The 18,346-nt window shown below is 40.6% G+C and overlaps 1 protein-coding gene across 1 annotated transcript in view; it reads right to left on the minus strand.

Moving 5' to 3' along the window:
- slc27a6 (solute carrier family 27 member 6) overlaps positions 1 to 18,346 on the minus strand; it is a gene marked incomplete at its 5' end in the record, with an annotated part of 40,922 nt that overhangs the window by 3,655 nt on the left and 18,921 nt on the right. Inside the window, 4 exons of the mRNA XM_080047077.1 lie at positions 1,542 to 1,672; positions 2,226 to 2,323; positions 3,323 to 3,521; positions 4,954 to 5,044. Coding sequence (XP_079903203.1) covers positions 1,542 to 1,672; positions 2,226 to 2,323; positions 3,323 to 3,521; positions 4,954 to 5,044 — 519 coding nt within the window. The remainder of the gene's footprint in view (positions 1 to 1,541; positions 1,673 to 2,225; positions 2,324 to 3,322; positions 3,522 to 4,953; positions 5,045 to 18,346) is intronic.

Consider the following 18,346-nt stretch of genomic DNA (forward strand, 5'->3'; position numbering starts at 1 on the left):
TCCCTCTGTTCGCTGATTGGACCGGTAAAAAATCTACAGGAGAAAACCCGCGAATATACCGCAGCCCCAGACTGACTACTGAAGGGAAATTAAAATTGAGCGGAAGTATGTAGGCGGGCGGTGCCAGGCTAAAAGCTCATTTATGCTCCAATTCTGTGCATAAATAGAGACGTACGTTTACAACGTTATATCCGTCACTGCCCTCATACTTCCATGCGTCCTTTATGTTGGAATGGACATTAAGCAAATCAACCATTAGTGGGCAGCATCGCCGCTCAGAGTAAAAAGTTACTCAAATAGGAAGAAGAAGAGTCAAACGGTGAATTAACTGGAATACATATTTTATAATAGGTCCATGGAAGAAACAGCTTTAGCGATATACTACCGTAGCAATGGAAGAGGCTAAACTAGAGGCTGTATTATAGACAGCGGGGTCTGTGAGGACATTAATCACGACATGTCAAACAAACTAGTCTCGCACGGACCTCCGGTACTTCTCTATTGCTGCCGTCAGCCTGCCGTCTAGCTGACAGCCTCCCGTCTAGCTGACATTCTTCCCCGTGCGATCCCCGCTCATGCTGCTCTGTTGTAGTTGTCTGTCCCTGTGCCCCGGCCGTGTAACTTCATAGATATATAAATGTGTATGTCATTTCGTACCAACTCACAAAAACCTCTCCTCAAAAGTTAAGACCTTTTCTAAAGTATTATGTCTTTCGTTTGTGTTTGTAAACAAATGTACAGTAAGTGAAAGTGAACTGTTGGCTGTGCGCCCCCCGTGATCTTCGGTAGTAATGCTCCGTCCTGTCCGTTTGGTACGCATCCGCAAGCTTGCAGGATACGTGCAGAAATACGGACGTAATGTACGCAGTGTACGGACAGAAGGCTCCGTCCGTATCCGTATGCGTATTTAACTTAGAGCATAAATGAGCCTTAACTTGACCTTACACAGTGGTGCAATGTCACATGTACGCAGCTGTGCTCGGATGTACCCTATTGGAGCCCTCTATGTTCTACATGTATGATAACTTGACTAGATTCCTCATTATAACAGACTCATCTACAGAATCAGGATGCATGTTGAGAATGTTAGCACATTGAACCACCTTTGACGGGAGATTTTATTTCAATCTAATCTGTACAATTTGTTTATTTTTTAATTTTTCTTTCTTTGTATATTGTATATGTTACATTTCGTTAGCCTCATAGCATAATTGCATAAATCATATTTACTCTACTCTACTTTTACTCTACATCTACTCTACTCTATTCTACATCTACTCTACATCTACTTTACCCTACTCTATAACCCTTAAATATGACTTAGGCAATTATGCTATAAGGCTAACGAAAAGTAGATGTAGAGTAGAGTAGATGTAGAATAGAGTAGATGTAGAATAGAGTAGATGTAGAGTAAGAGTAGAGTAGAGTAAATATGATTTAGGCAACTATGCTATGAGGCTAACGATTTGGGTTGCTCGTGTACTTTTTTTGTTATTTTTATTGTGCAAATAAATCAAATCAAATGAAAAATCAATGTTTACCTGCAGCCTTATGAAGAGTGGGCGAGCGTACGCTGGGAGATCACTCATCACGTGTTCAAACAGCTTCTGCCCATCGAAGGAGAGGCCTGGCCGTATGATCATGGCAGCCATCCCCGCTCTGCCCTCGTGACCTGGGATCAAATAGCATGTCATTCAGCCCATGTGAAGACTAAGATGTGTTAGTGTGCTGCTGCAAGCGCACAGAACTGATGTCTGGTTTCACTGCGTCAGCACTGTGAATGAATTTCGCTCGGAAAGTGCAAAGAAATTGTATATAGTTTGCCTCTGAAGCCAAAGCAGACGGCCAAGTGAAAGGGACAGTAAGAAGGACTTTCAACAAAACTTTTTTCACAAGTCGGCCAGCGAGGTGTTTTATTTCACCATTATAATACACTTCATTTCTTGTATTATGCATGTCATTTCATGTGTCATTTTTCTGTTTAATTTAGTGCTCTGTGAATGCTGTATCATTTGCTGATGTGCCGATTCGTATAATGTTTACCTGTATATCTGTAAAAACCGACCTGTGTTTGTGTGTTGTGACGAGATGCTACAAGTATATATGGGACATTATTCATTCAGAACACTACTACAACATGTTTTCAAAGGTTTGGTCATTTTGTTGCTAGCTGACATGAGCAGTATAAGATGTGAAACATACATACAAACACATCGTTAACATACCTGGGATCTCCACTCCATACACATTGACTTCTTGCACAAAATCCACCAGCCCAAAAGTCTCCGTCACCTCTGTGGTCGCTACATTTTCACCTTTCCACCTGAAATCAGACAAAGATAATACTTGAGGTCTGCTGCAACTCTCAGCTCTTTTAAATGAAGTCTGAAGACTTTTCTGTTTCCATTTTAACCTGTAATTTTATTATATTGAAATGTTTTATTTCTATTCATTCGCTTTTCTAATGTGTATTATGTATTTTAATCTTGCCCCTGTAAAGCACTTTGAATGGCCTTGTGTCTGAATTGTGCTATATAAATAAACTTGCCTTGCCTTGCCTTACTGTGAGTACAGAAAACTTTGCAATCTTCAGTCTACAATTACTGCCCGTTCATTGAGCTCTGTCATAACATTAAATACTGGTTTGGACCAGTTTCTAATCTTGGATAGTAATAAGAGCCATCATTAATAATATTTGATCAACACACATACAGTGCATGAAGTAGGATACTGAACTATTTAATTTAACAATGACAAACTACTGAAGTGGTTTGTATGGTGTGCACCTGCAGTAAAGACATCATGGTATCCTAGGCTGTGTTTGGAAAGCCATACTTACGTCCTACTCGCACTCATTTTGACGTCAATTTGAGTATGTGACGGTTGTGTATGCGAGTTTGAGTAGGCGAGAAATGCTCGGATGAGTACTAACTTCCAGGAAGATTTTGGGTATGGATCGATTGGATACTTTTCCTACTCAACCGCCCCACAATGCATTGTGTCTTTTTAAACGACAAGGAAGGTTTTTTTTAATTCTTTATTTACAATTCTGCATTTCCTGCACAACACAGGACTGTATGTAAAAATATAGTTCTGAATCTAACCTGTGGAGGGCGGTAATACGCTAAACAGCGTCCAAACGGCCGGAATCTTATAAGAAGAAGAAGAAATTATTTATTGCTTGAGTATACTTCAGTGTAAACGTTTTCGACGCACCTCGCATAGAAAATCAATCTTTAAGTAGACAGTTTGTAGTATATAGATGTTGAGTATGTAGGAGGGAGGACGTTAGTATGGCTTTCTGAACACAGCCCAACTGTACCTGAATGTGTCTCCCAGTCTGTCTCTGAAACAGATGAAGCCTTCCTGGTCTTCAGACATCAGGTCTCCTGTGTTAAAGTAGGCGTCCCCCTTCACAAACACGTTCCTCATTAACTTCTTCTCAGTCAGCTGTTTGCTGCCGGCGTAGCCAAAGAACGGGCTGGTGGCGCTCACCTTGGACAGTAGCAGCCCTGTCTCACCTGAGAGGAGGGGGGGTTGGGGGGAAGGGGGGGGCAATAGGACAATAGGACAGAATGGCTGGAATCAATACAGATAGCTTTCAGGTGAAGTCAACTTTGGAGAAAAGAAAAACATTCAAGATCCAAGATGGATAATTTGTCATATGCACATTAACAATTACAGCAGCAGTCATTGGTAATGACATTCTTAAGTCTCAGGCTCCTCTCAACAATGTGATATATAGAAGAAGAGAAAAACACAAGTGAAGAGAGCAACACCTGAGACACACATAAACACAACAGTAGAGCAAGGACACAGTGAAGATAGAAGAGTAGAGATAAGGTGAGCCATATAAATATTAAGTAAATGTAGAATGAAAAATAATATTAGCTGTAGTGAAATACAGTACATATAATAGAATAATGTTAAATATAATTAAAATGTATAATTTCTGACATGTACAGATATACACTCACCGGCCACTTCATTAGGTACAGCGGTTCAATGTCTTGTTAACACATATAACTTATCATCCAATCACATGGCAGAAACTCAATGCATTTAGGCATGTAGACCTGGACAGGACAACTTGTTGAGGTTAAAACCGAGCAACAGAATGGGGAAGAAAGGGGTTTTAAGTGACTTTGAACATGGCAATGTTGAGGGTGCCAGGAGGGCTAGTATGAGTATTTCAGAAACTGCTGATCTACTGGGATTTTCACACACACCCATCTCTAGGGTTTACAGAGAATGGCCCGAAAAAGAAAAAACATCCAGTGAGCGGCATTTGTGTGGACGTAAAATGCCTTGTTGAAGTCAGAGGGCAGTGGAGGATGGGCAGACTGGTTTGAGATGATAGAAAGGCAACAGTAACTCAAATAACCACTCGTTATAACCAGGGTATGCAGAATACCATCTCTGAACGCAAAACACGACCAACCTTGAAGCAGATGGGCTACAGCAACAGAAGACCCCACCGGGTGCCACTCCTGTCAGCTAAAAACAGGAAACTGAGGCTACAATTCTCACAGGATCACCAATATTGGACAATAGCAGATTGAAAAATCATGCCTGGTCTGATAAGTCTCGATTTCAGTTGCGACATTCAGATGGCAGGTTCAGAATTTGGCATAAACAACATGAAAGTATGGATTATGTGCACCATCAACCATACCATGTTCAAAGTCACTTTAACCCCCTTTCTTCCCCATTCTGATGCTCGGTTTGACTTCAGTACATTGTCTTGACCACGTCTAAATGCCTAAATGCATTAAATTGCTGCCATTTGATTGGCTGATTAGCTTTTTGTTTGTATAAGCCATTGAACAGGTGTACCTAATAAAGTGGCCGGTGAGTGTATATATCGGTATATCATGAGTTATAAGTGCTTTACATTATAAATTATACATTATAAAAATAGATGTTCTAAAAGCAAATCTGTTGCACTCTTACCCTTATCCACTCGCTGACAGTGTCCACACTGGTCCTTCACTGGTTCATCTCTCACCGTGTCATACTTGACCAGATCATACTTGAACAGGAGCTACAGGAAAAGATCAAAGGACATATTAATATTAATACAGCAGACAGACAGTGGCCTTCCAATCTAAACTGCTTCATGGAACAATCAACCACAAATCCGTTTCAGGTTACATAGTTACTTGAGTATCTTTATCCAATTTTGCCAATTTTATATTTTAGCTTAAGAACAAAATGAAGAGCTCTTACAGATTTGCGTTCTGTAAAATAGTTCAAACTATCTCCACTTCAACGCACTACATCAGAAGACAATGTCTGCACATGAATGCATCAGTGGTGACGGTATTAGAGAGCGCTTCACTTTTTCCATATTTCGCTATGTTACAGCCTGGATTAACGCTGGATTGAATACATATAATACCCCATAATGACAATTTAAAAAAAGTTAGTTTGATATTTATGCAAATGTATTTAAAGGTGAAGTAAGCAATTTATTTATGTTAATATAAGTGTTAAATCGCTCTTTATTCATACAGTGATCACTTATATAGTGTGCGCGTTTCATAAAGCCGATCTCTCAGTCATTTGCTCTGTATGTAATCGGCAAATACATTTTTCGGGGATCCCACTGCTGATAACCAATCAAATGAGAGAACGGTACAAACCGGCACCCGTCTCACTGCCGGTGCACGTGCAGAGCGACAGATGGGTGAATGTGTCTGCGCCTACAATGGCGGAGCAGGTAAAAATCCTTCCCAATGTCTGTTTTAATGGTTTTTATCATGTTTTATCACACTTATGGATCTGAGATGATGCTAGATAACTCGCTGCTTGAGGACCGCAGTGCATTAATGTGGTGACGTAGGGACGAGGGAGGGGACTGCTAACTGCAGTCAGTGACAGGAAGTTAGCTAAACTGACCATTCTGCTTACTGAACCTTTAAGAAAATAATATATGAAAATATAATATTTCTCCTTTACAACCATCTTTAACGGACATTATCTCAACATTAGTTCTAGCTCTGAACCAAAGAGCTCGGCTTCTAAAGCACTTACATGAACCAAACTTTCCATAGTCAGTCATTCTCAGCGCTATTCTGAAGGTTATTAGAGAAGTAATTGTTCATATGTTGTTAAATGTCTGATTTATGATATATATTTTTTTCTTAAAACATGCTTAAAAACGCATTTTTAAGACATGTATATTATATTTTTTGATTTATAAAATGAAACAAGTCTGTATCCAAAATCTATTCAGAAAAAAACTTAGGACACTAAAATGTTGTAAAAATGAATTGTCTTACTATGAAGGGAGGGGATCATGCTATGCTTCAATGTGTCACAGTACATGTTGGCATTCAATGAACTGTAGATCCCCAGTGCTGGCAGCACTCATGCAGGCTGACCCCCCACCCCTTCAAGCTCTTCAGCAATGCTGGCAGTATTCATACGTCTATTTTCCAAAGCCAACCTCTGGATATGACTGAGCACGTGCACTCAACCTTCGTAAACTGGGCTGCAGGGCAGTATTGCAACATGATAACGACCCCAAACACACCTCCAAACGACCACTGCCTTGCTAAAGAAGCTGAGGGTAAAGGTGATGGACTGGCCAAGCATGTCTCCAGACCTAATCCCTATTGAGCATCTTTGGGGCATCCTCAAACGGAAGGTGGAGGAGCGCAAGGTCTCTAATATCCACCAGCTCCTTGGTGTCCTCATCAATGGGTGTAAGAGGATTCCAGTGGCAACCTGTGAAGCTCTGGTGATCTCCATGCCCAAGAGGGTTAAGGCAGTGCTGGAAAATAATGGTGGCCACACAAAATATTAACACTTTGGGCCCAATTTGGAGATTTTCACTTGTTCTCACTTTTGTTGCCAGCACTTTAGACATTAATGGCTGTGTGTCGAGTTATTTTGAGGGGACAGTAAATTAACACTGTTATACAAGCTGTACACTGACTACTTTACATTGTATCAAAGTGTCATTTCTTCAGTGTTGTCCCATGGAAAGATATAATGAAATATTTGAAGAAATGTGAGGGGTGTACTCACTTTTGTGAGATACTGTATATTCAAACATTTCTGAATTTAAAAACAAAACAAAAATAAACTTAAACATTTAGCCCTATTCAGCTGCAGTGTCCAACATCCACTCATGTAAATATCGCAATTCCCATCTCCTGTGATTTTAAATAGATTAATAATTTGTCGAAATCGATTAAAATTTGTATTTATTTTTTATTTTTTAAATGGATTTTGCTGCTTCCGGTAATGTTGACTTGCCTCACAATCACATGCATTACAAACTTCACATTAAAATAGACTTAAATGAAGATGGATAAGACATGGACTTTAATTTGATTTCATGCCATCATCTGCCACAACACCTCCCAGCACACAGTGGACTGGAGGAGACAGACAGACAGACAGACAGACAGACAGACAGACAGACAGACAGACAGACAGACAGACAGACAGACAGACAGACAGACGCAACACCTCTCAGCACACAGTGGATCAGAATGGAATGGTAGGCTTCCAAAGGATTGACAGCCCTACTGAGAACACTTTTCTGATCATGTAAATGCGCAACTTAATCTTAATACTTAACAACACACACTCTCATGTTACCTTAAGATAAGATAAGGGGTTTAGCTTCTGTAATCTATTGCATCATCTCCTTGATGTTACAGAACTAACTATCCCTGCTAAAAAGGATTTGGTGTCCTGTAAATGATAGCTTTTATAACTTCCCTTTCATAACCATCTTTTGTAAGTCTTTGTGGGGCAGCAGGTCATGCACTGGGACAGAACTAAGAATAGATGAGGACACAGATTAGCAATGGCTATAGGTGTATAAATACACTTGAAGCCATTGCTTTTGTAACTCCACAGATTAACAGCAGATCCACAGACATGCTTGAGTCATTCTAAGACCTTCCACATCCACGGGCAAGGCCACTGCACTGCTCATGTTTCCTAACAGACTTAACCAACTTAATCACTAGAACTCCATTATTCAAGCTGAAATCTGACTGTCCACCTAAATGCCCTGGCACACTATCTTCAGGGGAGGAGATAGTTTAACGCACAGAATATCCCAAACATGCGACTATGATACTAATATTGAGTGTAGTTCTAATACATTTTATCATATTGATTGTATGATACTGTTACATTGTTGTGTCGTAATAGCATATTGCATAATACTGTTTATTTAAATGTGTAATTCTTTAGTTGTTACTAAAAATACTAAAGGGTAAAAATAGATTGTGTGTGATTTTGATTTTTCCTCTGAATTGTAAGCACATATGATAAAAAATACATGTTGTTTTTTCCTTGTAGATCACAGTTTATCTGGTCATTTGGGGATCATGTTGGAAACAGAAATGTCTTTTAACCTATGGTAAAATAATTGGAATTTGTAGCCATCATTTTAATGTAATATTTCCCAGGGGTTGGTGATACTGTGTCCATGCCATGTGAAAGAGCTGTATGCAGTCAGCTGGTTGACCCCTGATAGACCCCTCTGATGGAGAGGACTTGCTGTGTAAGCTGTTTACACCTCCCCCCTCCACTCACTGCATACACATTACACATAACACAGGTTAGCAGGGGCACACTGCTCACATTGACTCTGTCACAAGATTACTTTCAGCTACATGTTGGTTAGCTAGTCCTTTTTTATCCAAAGCGACTTACAACTGAAGGTGTGCCTGATTAGCAGCAACCTAAACCTCTTACAAAACCATACACCTGACTTGTTTTTTTAAACAGGTAGACAATTGACATACTGCGTGCATGCACTTGCATAACACATACATGTCCACTAATGTGTGACAGTACAGTATGGTGCATGTCAACAGTAGGCCTGCTTTAACCTAGTTGTGTTATTATGTAAACAATATAGTTACTTTTTTTGCTTGTGTTACCTGCTTTGTCAGCAGGAAGCACATCTCTAATGAGAATTCATTTGTAAATGGAAATGAATATATTTGTGGTAAGGTGCATGTTACTAAGGCGTGTGTCCCACAAGTCAGCTCAGCGACATTGATGAGGAGAATACAACTTGTGTGAACATTGACATGCAAACCATCTTGACAATGCTGAACCTTTTAACACTTTTCTGCCAAATGAGCAGTGTTACACATAGCATAGGCAACATGCACAGGTCCAGGATCTGCCACTTTATTACCATACATATTGGTTTCCCTCCCTTTATGTTTTGAATTAATGGATGTGTCTCTTGAGCCATTTGGGGCGAAGTGGGCAGGGAGGTCGCCTCTGGAGTGCAGGGTCGGAGGTTCGATCCCTCGCCTAACCGCCACATGTCGAAGTGTCCTTGAGCAAGACATTGAACCCCAAATTGCTCCCGATAGTTAGCTTGCACCCTGCATGGTAGCTGCTGCTATCGTTGTATGAATGTGTGTGTGATTGGGTGTATTGGCGCTTTTCCACCGCATGGTATCAGAACTCGACTCAACTCGCATTTTTGGCGTTTCCACCGCAATTTCATGGTACCTGGTACCTGGTAGCGGCTGCTTTTTTGGTATCGCCTCGCTCTAGGTTCCAAGCGAGCTGAGCCGATGCTAAAAGGTGACGTCGGCAGACGGCCGGCCACTGATTGGCCAGAGACTATTGTCTGGCCAATCAGTGGCCAGAGACTACCGGCTTCATTCTGTTGTTTATTCTCCCCAACTCTCCGGGACTTTTGAGTGTTACGCCGCGTGCAGCCTTCTCTGGCTCTCTTTCATTTGATTTGCATCACAGATCCGAATTTATTTTCCATATATTCGCTAAGCTCACCCAGTGTTGGTTGTTGGGGAAGTTACTTAACATACGAGAGGAGACATGTAGGGCAGCTAGCAGCTAGGCTAAATAGTAGCCAGCTGGGACAGACATGATTGCGAGCGATTACATTACAAGCCTCGGACTGAACTGATTACCTCAATAAAATATTCAGGCTGAGACACGGCTTGCATTTGAAAACACGTATCCTGAAACAAGCACTAAACAGTCAACTTGATCATGCCCGTGTTTACGTGCATAGGGATGTACGTGACGCATCCCTACAGCTGACTGTGTGGCAGAGTCACACATCGGGACAACAACCATCCCTTTTAATGGCCCGTAGCAATATTCTTCTACTTCTTTTAGCAAACAGATACAAGGGGGGTATTTCTTAAACATTTTTCATACGTGTTTTTGGTGGTTGGTTCAGTTAATAGTGCAACAACTGCTCGTAATTTCTGCTTTGCTACTTTGCTCCGGAGTAGGCTTTCAGCCCCTTACGACGACCCCGCCCACCTTCAGCAGGTACTATTTGCGGTGGAAAACGACCCGTGCTGCTACCAAACCAAGTTGAGTCGAGTCGAGTTGAGTCGAGTCGAGCTACATGTGCGGTGGAAAAGCGCCATATGTGTACAAAACAATGTAAAGCGCTTTGAGTCTGTGAAAAACCAGGGAAAAGCGCTATATACAGTGGAGGAAATAAGTATTTGATCCCTCACTGATTTTGTAAGTTTGCCCACTTACAATGAAATGAGCGGTCTATAATTGTAATGCTAGGTTTATTTTAACAGTGATAGACAGAATATCAAAAAGAAAATCCAGAAAATCACATAACAGAAAATAGAAATTATTTTGCATTTCATTGAGTGAAATAAGTATTTGATCCCCTATCAAAACATTGCTTAGTACTTGGTGGAGAAACCCTTGTTGGCAAGTACAGAGGTCAGACGAGTCTTGTAGTTGATGAGCAGGTTTGCACACATCTCAGGAGGACATTTGGACCACTCCTCTTTGCAGATCCTCTCCTAATCTTTAAGGTTTTGAGGCTGTCGCTTGAGCTTCAGTTCCCTCCACAGATCTATTTGATTAAGGTCCAGAGACTGGCTAGGCCACTTAACCTTAATTCTTGAGCCACTCCTTTGTTGCCTTTGCTGTATTTTTAGGGTCATTGGTGTGCTGGAACATCCATCCACAACCCATTTTTACAGACCTGGCTGAGAGAAAGAGGTTGTCACCCAGTATTTCATGGTACATGGCCCCATCCATAGTTCCCTCGATGCAGTGAAGTCCACCTGTCCCCTTAGAAAAGAAACACCCCCAAAGCATAATGCTTCAACCTCCATGCTTGACTTTGAGGATGGTGTTCTTGGGGTCATAGTCAGAATTCCTCTTCCTCCAAGCATGGCGAGTGACTATGATACCAAATAACTTGATTTTTTTCTAATCTGACCACATCACCTTCTCCCAAGCATTCTCTGAGTCATTTAGGTGTTCATTGGCAAAGTTCAGACGGTTCTGTACATGTCCCTTCTTGAGCAGGGGGACCTTACGGGCACTACAGGATTTCAATCCATTACGGCATAGTGTGTTACCAATGGTTTTCTTGGTGACTGTGGTCCCAGCTGCCTTGTGATCATAAACAAGCTCCTCCTGAGTAGATCTGGGCTGATCCCTCACCTTTCTCATGATCATTGATACCCCACAAGGTGAGATCTTGCATGGAGCCCCAGACCGAGGGAGATTGATGGTTATTTTGTGTTTCTTTCATTTTCGAATAATCAGTTGTCTCCTTCCCACCCAGCTTCTCGCCAATGGTCTTGTAGTTTATTCCGGCATTGTGCAGGTCTACAATCTTGTCCCTGATGTCCTTAGATAGCTCTTTGGTCTTGCCCATGATGGAGATGTTGGAGTTTGATTTATTGACTCTGTGGACAGGTGTATTTTATACAGGTAACAAGTTGAGACAGGTGTGTTTTATACAGGAAACTAGTTGAGATTAGGAATATTTTTTTAAAGCACGAGGACTAATCTGTGGGAGCCAGAATTCTTTATGGTTGGTAGGGGATCAAATACTTATTTCACTCAATGAAATGAAAAATAATTTATGGGCCAGTTTCACAGACATGGATTAAGCCTAGTCCTGGACTAAATGGAATTTTGAATGGAGATTGTCCATTGAAAGTACAATTTAGTCCAGAACTAGGCTTAATCCATGTCTGCGAAACCGGCCCTATATCTTTTTTTTAATGTGATTTTCCGGATTTTCTTTTTGATATTCTGTCTATCACTGTTAAAATAAACATAGCTTTAAAATCATAGACCGCTCATTTCTTTGTAAGTGGGCAAACTTACAAAATCGGTGAGGGATCAAATACTTATTTCCTCCACTGTAAGTGGAGTCCATTTACCACAGCACCTTGTCATGTTTTCTTACGACAAAAATGGGACCATTAAGGTGTATTCAACAGCTGTCTTCATCTGCCTTCATTAAATCCTTTCTTTGGAGAACATGTGACCAGGACTAGGTCTGGTATTGCAGTCATATTTAATACTGGAGTGGAGCCTCCTCTTCGCATCTTGCAGAGCTCACACATTAAAGGGGTAGTTCAGTATTTTTGAAGTGGGGTTGTATTTGGTAGGCATAGTTAAGTGTGTTACCTTATGGAGATGGCTGTCACTATAAGGACTTTGGGGGAGACGTCGCTGTAGCAGAAGTCAGCCTTCTATTGTTGCAGAGGGGGCCAGAAGAAAAATGTTTCCTCTCAACATACAGCCCCCTCCATAAGTATTGGAACAGTGAGGCCAATTCCTTTATTTTTGCTGTAGACTGGAAACATTTGGGTTTGACACCAAAAGATGAATATGAGACAATAGATCAACATTTAAGCTTTCATTTCCAGGTATTTACATCTGGATCTGATACACAACTTAGAAGATAGCATTATTTGAAAAGGAACGCCACATTTTTAGGCGAGCAAAAGTATTGGAACAGATAGACTTTAAATAAATTAAAGTGAATAAAATTTAGTATTTTGTCGCAAATCCTTCGCTTGCAATAACTTCATCAAGCCTGTGACCCATTGACATTACCAAACTTTTGCATTCTTCTTTTGTGATGCTTTTCCAGGCTTTCACCGCAGCCTCATTCAGTTGCTGTTTGTTTTGGGGGGTTACTCCCTTCAGTATCCTCTTTAGCAGGTAAAATGCATGCTCTATAGCGTTTAAGTCTGGAGATTGACTTGGCCAGTCTAAAACTTAACATTTCTTGCCCCTGATGAACTACTTTGTTGTTTTTGCAGTTTTTTTGGATCATTATCTTGCTGCATGATGGAGGATCTTCCAATCAGTTTGGTTGCATCTTTCTTTAAATTGTCAGACAGAATGTTTCTGTAGACTTCTGAGTTCATTTTGCTGTTGCCATCATGTGTTACTGTGTCGTTGTCAAGATGAACCTTTACCAAAGTGATCGAAAGGCTAAAGTTTGGAGAAAGAAAGGATCTACTCATGATCCCAAACATACAGGCTCATCTGTGAAACACGGTGGAGGCAATGTCATGGCTTGGGCTTGCATGGCTTCTTCTGGGATGGGCTCATTAATCTTCATTGATGATGTAACACATGATGGCAACAGCAAAATTAACTTTAAGTCTACAGAAACATTTTGTCTGCCAATTTAAGGAACGATGCAACCAAACTGATTGGAATATCCTTCATCATGCAGCAAGATAATGACCCAAAACACAACAAAGGAGTTAATCAGGGGCACAAAGTGGAAGGTTTTAGACTGGCCAAGTCAATCTCCAGACTTAAACGCTATAGAGCATGCATTTTACCTGCTAAAGAGGAGACTTAAGAGAGTTACCCCCTAACACAAACAGCAACTGAATGAGGCTGCGGTGAAAGCCTGGAGAAGCATCACAAAAGAAGAATGCAAAAGTGTTGTGATGTCAATGGGTCACAGGCTTGATGCAGTTATTGCAAGCAAAGGATTTGCTTCAGAATATTACGTTTTATTCACTTTAATTTATTTAAAGTCTGTCTGTTCCAATACTTCTGCTCGCCTAAAAATGTGGCATTCCTTTTCAAATAATGCTATCTTCTCAGTTGTGTATCAGATCCAGATGTGAATACCTGGAAATGAAAGCTGAAATGTTGATCTATTGTCTCATATTCATCTTTTGTTGTCAAACCCAAATGTTTCCAGTCTACAGCAAAAATAAAGGAATTGGCCTCACTGTTCCGATACTTATGGAGGGGACTGTATATAAATGCTGACCTCAAATCTAAATATCCCTTCAGTTGTACGCTAAATTGAGTTTTTCTCCACAGCTTTAGTTTGCCGCCAGTCAGCCGTTTATTTTAGTTTTCTTGTGTCTCTTGAATAATCTGCAGTAGCTCTGAGTCCAGCAGCTGATTGGTGGAGTGATACAAACAATACATTTGGGGCGACTGTGGCTCAGGTGTTAGAGTGGGTCGGCCAATGATGGAAGGGTTGGCGGTTCGATCCCCGCCCTGCCACTAGTGTCATGGTGTTGTGTCCTTGGGCAAGACACTTCACCCACCTTGCCTCGTGTGAATGTCGATAGTTAGCCTGCTATCGGTTTATGAAAGTGTGTGTGAATGGCAACGTGGGAATGGGAACAGGTCTCCCTTGGAAAAGAGTCTCCGGTCTCAATGGGATTTACCTGTATAAATAAAGGTAAAAAATAATAATAATAATAATAATAATAATAATATCTGTCTGGCGGCAAAGTAAAACTGAGGAAGAAATCTCTGTTTAGTGTTCAAGTGAACACATATTAAGGTTCTAGGTTAGCATTTATATATATGGAGGATAAATGGTTTTTCTTCTGGCCCCCTCTGCAACAGTACAAGGCTGACTCCTGCTAGAGCAACGTCTCCCCCAAACTCCTTAAAGTGACTGCACTGATATCCATCTCCAGAAGGTAACACACTAACTATGAATAAGAACCTCATTAGTCTAGATGGAAGAATATGTCCACGCGCATAGGGTGGCTTATTTTTTGCAACCTGTTTTTTTCTAATCCTTGAAGTGTCTATTTTAAGATTCTACCAGGTAACAGGCTGAACTAAGGGGTTTTGTGTTTTTTTAACAGTTTATTACACATTTACCAATTTCGAAAATGAAAACAGCAACATAGAAGAAAGCATAACTTTTGAAGAAAAAAACATACAGAGGCAAATTAACACATTTTTCCATATAATTCTGACTCAAGGAATTCAGTAAAATAGTTATTTTTAACATTCAAGAACATTTTCACAGTTTTTTTGGACAAAACAGCAACAAAACTGCATAAAAACCGTTTATTACATCTATATTTACTTTTTTTAATTAAATAAACTAATAAATGTATTAAATTAAACTGTGTAGCAGTACCTGACTATTTAACTAACTAACTAACTAACCGAGAATTTAGATAAGAACTTCATATTCCTACTCCCTACAGTCCAGGGAATAGGTATATATAGTTCCAATTTAGAGTCTTAGGCCTGCCATACATCAGGTCGGCAATCAGGCCACGCCCCCTTTGGGGGGAAAACAAACCGAACGTGCCATTGACTATAATGCAAAATTGCGGTCCAAAACAGCACAAAAAGAAAACGATCAGAGGTAAATAAGTTCAAATTTGACCGACCGACACAATGTCAAAATCCTTTACAACAACTCTGCTGGCTGGATAACGTTAAAGACACTTAGAAATGATTAATTTGGTCAACCTAAAACCATGTCTTTTTAGGCCCTGTTCTCACGGCAACACGAAACGGTGCAAACGCGGAAAAATTCCCGCGGTTGCACTATATCATGTACATGAAAACAGCAAACGCAGGCATAAAACCGCAAGTTTTTGAGATCACGTCCCAGGGAGGATTTTTTGGAAAACACAACGGTTTTGGTTTCGTGTGAACACCGAAACCATTTCCCCTGGTAACGCTGACGTCACGGCTCCACTTCACGTATGCATAGTCTATAACATTTGCTGTCAATACCCACACGCGAGTTATAAAGTTAGAAGACAACATAACGTGCAGGGCTTAAATAAGCCTACAACACTCGCCAATTTAGTCTGTAGTCTATTAGTAAGTTACCATGCACCCGCCACTTTGTCTGGGGAAAGATTTGTGCTCTGCCGCTTTTTCTAGCAAAATAAACTTGTGTACACGGCTCTCTCTCCATTAAAAAACACTATCCATAGTTCAGTGCGCAGCGGGTAAGTTACTGTTCAACAAAAGGAGCATTAAGGCTACGGCTTCACAGTAAAAGCATGTCACTGGCTAAACATTGACAGCATTTCACCGGACAAACGTGAGTTGACTTTTATTTTGAAGTACGCCTAACAGGAAAGTAGCCGCTCACGAAGCCCCTTCACTATCAGCATGTCTTCTGTTTTCACGAGTTCAATGCGGTGAAATAAGAGGACAGAAAGGTTGTCATTTACAATACTTGTAACCCCAAGCTTACACCAACCGCTTTATGAACGTTAGTGGCATTAATTTTCGGTTTCAGTAAGGTTTTATGCATCAAATTGTACCGGAAAAGCTATCTACTACTACCTTGTACCGCCAACTGCTGGCCTGGCATGCTTACTACATCGATTTCGCCCCGTTTCCTCTGAAAACATGTGCACGGGTGAAGATGTCAGATAAATTGTGTCTGAACGGGGTTTTAAAAAAAAACAAAAACGGGAAAACTGTCACGTTTTCACCGTGAGAACAGGGCCTTAGTCTCTCAGCATCAAGCTGGCGCAATCATCCGACCCATTGGCCAGAGATATCATGCCCTGATATATATCTTCACCTCACTGAGTCTCTATGTAAGCTGTGAACACGTGAAATAATTGTTATTTTAAGTTTTGTTGTCTGTAATAATGCTTACTATGTTAATATTATAGCGCTATGCCTTGACTAGACTGTACCAACTGTTCTAACGGCTCATTACGATAGCAAACTCCCACTGAAATGCAGAGCACGGGGGAAGCCGGGAGCTTCCTACTGTCATACAGACCTTATTTAGGGGAATTTTTGGGGGCATGGCGAAGGAATAAAACCATGATGTTTGTTTTTTACCATGTAAACCACACAACAGCTCAGGACATTGCAGATTTGAGCTATAACGGCTTATTTTGAATGATCGCGCTGACTATGTCTATGGAGTAAGCCGTATTGTTTTCCCCCCAAAGGGGGCGTGGTCACGAGACTTCAGTCCAGATGACGTATTGCCGACCTGATGTATAGATCATAGGCCTACATTCTAAGTTTTTAAATAGTGTTAAGTTGTCAACTGCTGTCTCCAACTGACCACTACAATGTCTCTCTTTTGGAACAACAACTTCCCATGTAAGTATTTGACCTATATTCTGTTTAGTGATAGAACACTTTACAATATGTTAAAAATGGAGATAATCCACACAGTGGATTCTTTCAGTTTTGTAAAAACACAACACTGTCCTTCAATGGACATCACTTATTCAAACAAAGGCCACATATTATGGTCATACATAAATGCCAGAGCTACAACATAGATTAAAATAACATTCTTACATATGTTTTAGCTAGCTAATTTAGCTAGCCTTGCTATAGCTAGTTGACAAAGCAAAACAGACAACTTTTCTTTTGTATGAAATGTTTGATATTCACAATTTGAATGAGGATCTTGGTAACATCTATAGGTCAGATGTTACAATAAAGGTATAATAAGTAGGCTACTTGTTAGTTAAAGCTTAGTTACTGATATTTACTGTTAGTTAATGCCAATTTATGCTTATTACACATTAATTAACTTTAAATGCTTAGTTATTAGCGGTTATGTCAAGCATTTACTAGGCATACATGTTAGTTAAGGCTTAGTTAATGCTTATTTAGCATTAATTAAGCATTCACTAACAGTAAGTAGTGTTACCAAGGTACCAAGGTACCACTCCGTAGTTGTATTGAGCTGTACCTTGTCTACAGTTCAAGCACTACCTTAGCTGAAGCAGTTTCATGTGCATACAAACTTGGAACAGCAGACCAGCTCCGAGGAGGAATTCAAGAACCACATTATCATCCCTAGCAAGTTCCACACCGCCATGAATTATATAGGCAAGATCACTGGGCGCAAGTGTCAAGGTGCTGGCTATACAGAAATCCTCATTGAAGCTGGCCTCGTTACCAGTGGTTGCTTGAAAAACATTTAGTCTACATACCACCCCACTTCAACATTCCTGAACTATCTATTTAAAGGTTCAGTAAGCGGAATGGTCAGTTTAGCTAACTTCCTGTCAGTGACTGCAGTTAGCAGTCCCCTCCCTCGTCCCTACGTCACCACATTAATGCACTGCGGTCTTCAAGCAGCGAGTTATCTAGCATCATCTCAGATCCATAAGTGTGATAAAATATGATAAAAACCATCAAAACAGACATTGGGAATGATATTTACCTGCTCCGACATTGTAAGCGCATACTTATTCACCCATCTGTCGCCCTGCGCGTGCACCGGCAGTGAGACGGGTGCCGGTTTGTATTTTTCTCTCTTCTGATTGGTTAACAGTAATGGGATCCCCGAAAACTTTAT

Source organism: Ammodytes marinus, assembly GCF_949987685.1.
Source record: "Ammodytes marinus genome assembly, chromosome: 18".
NCBI classification, from domain to species: domain Eukaryota; kingdom Metazoa; phylum Chordata; class Actinopteri; order Uranoscopiformes; family Ammodytidae; genus Ammodytes; species Ammodytes marinus.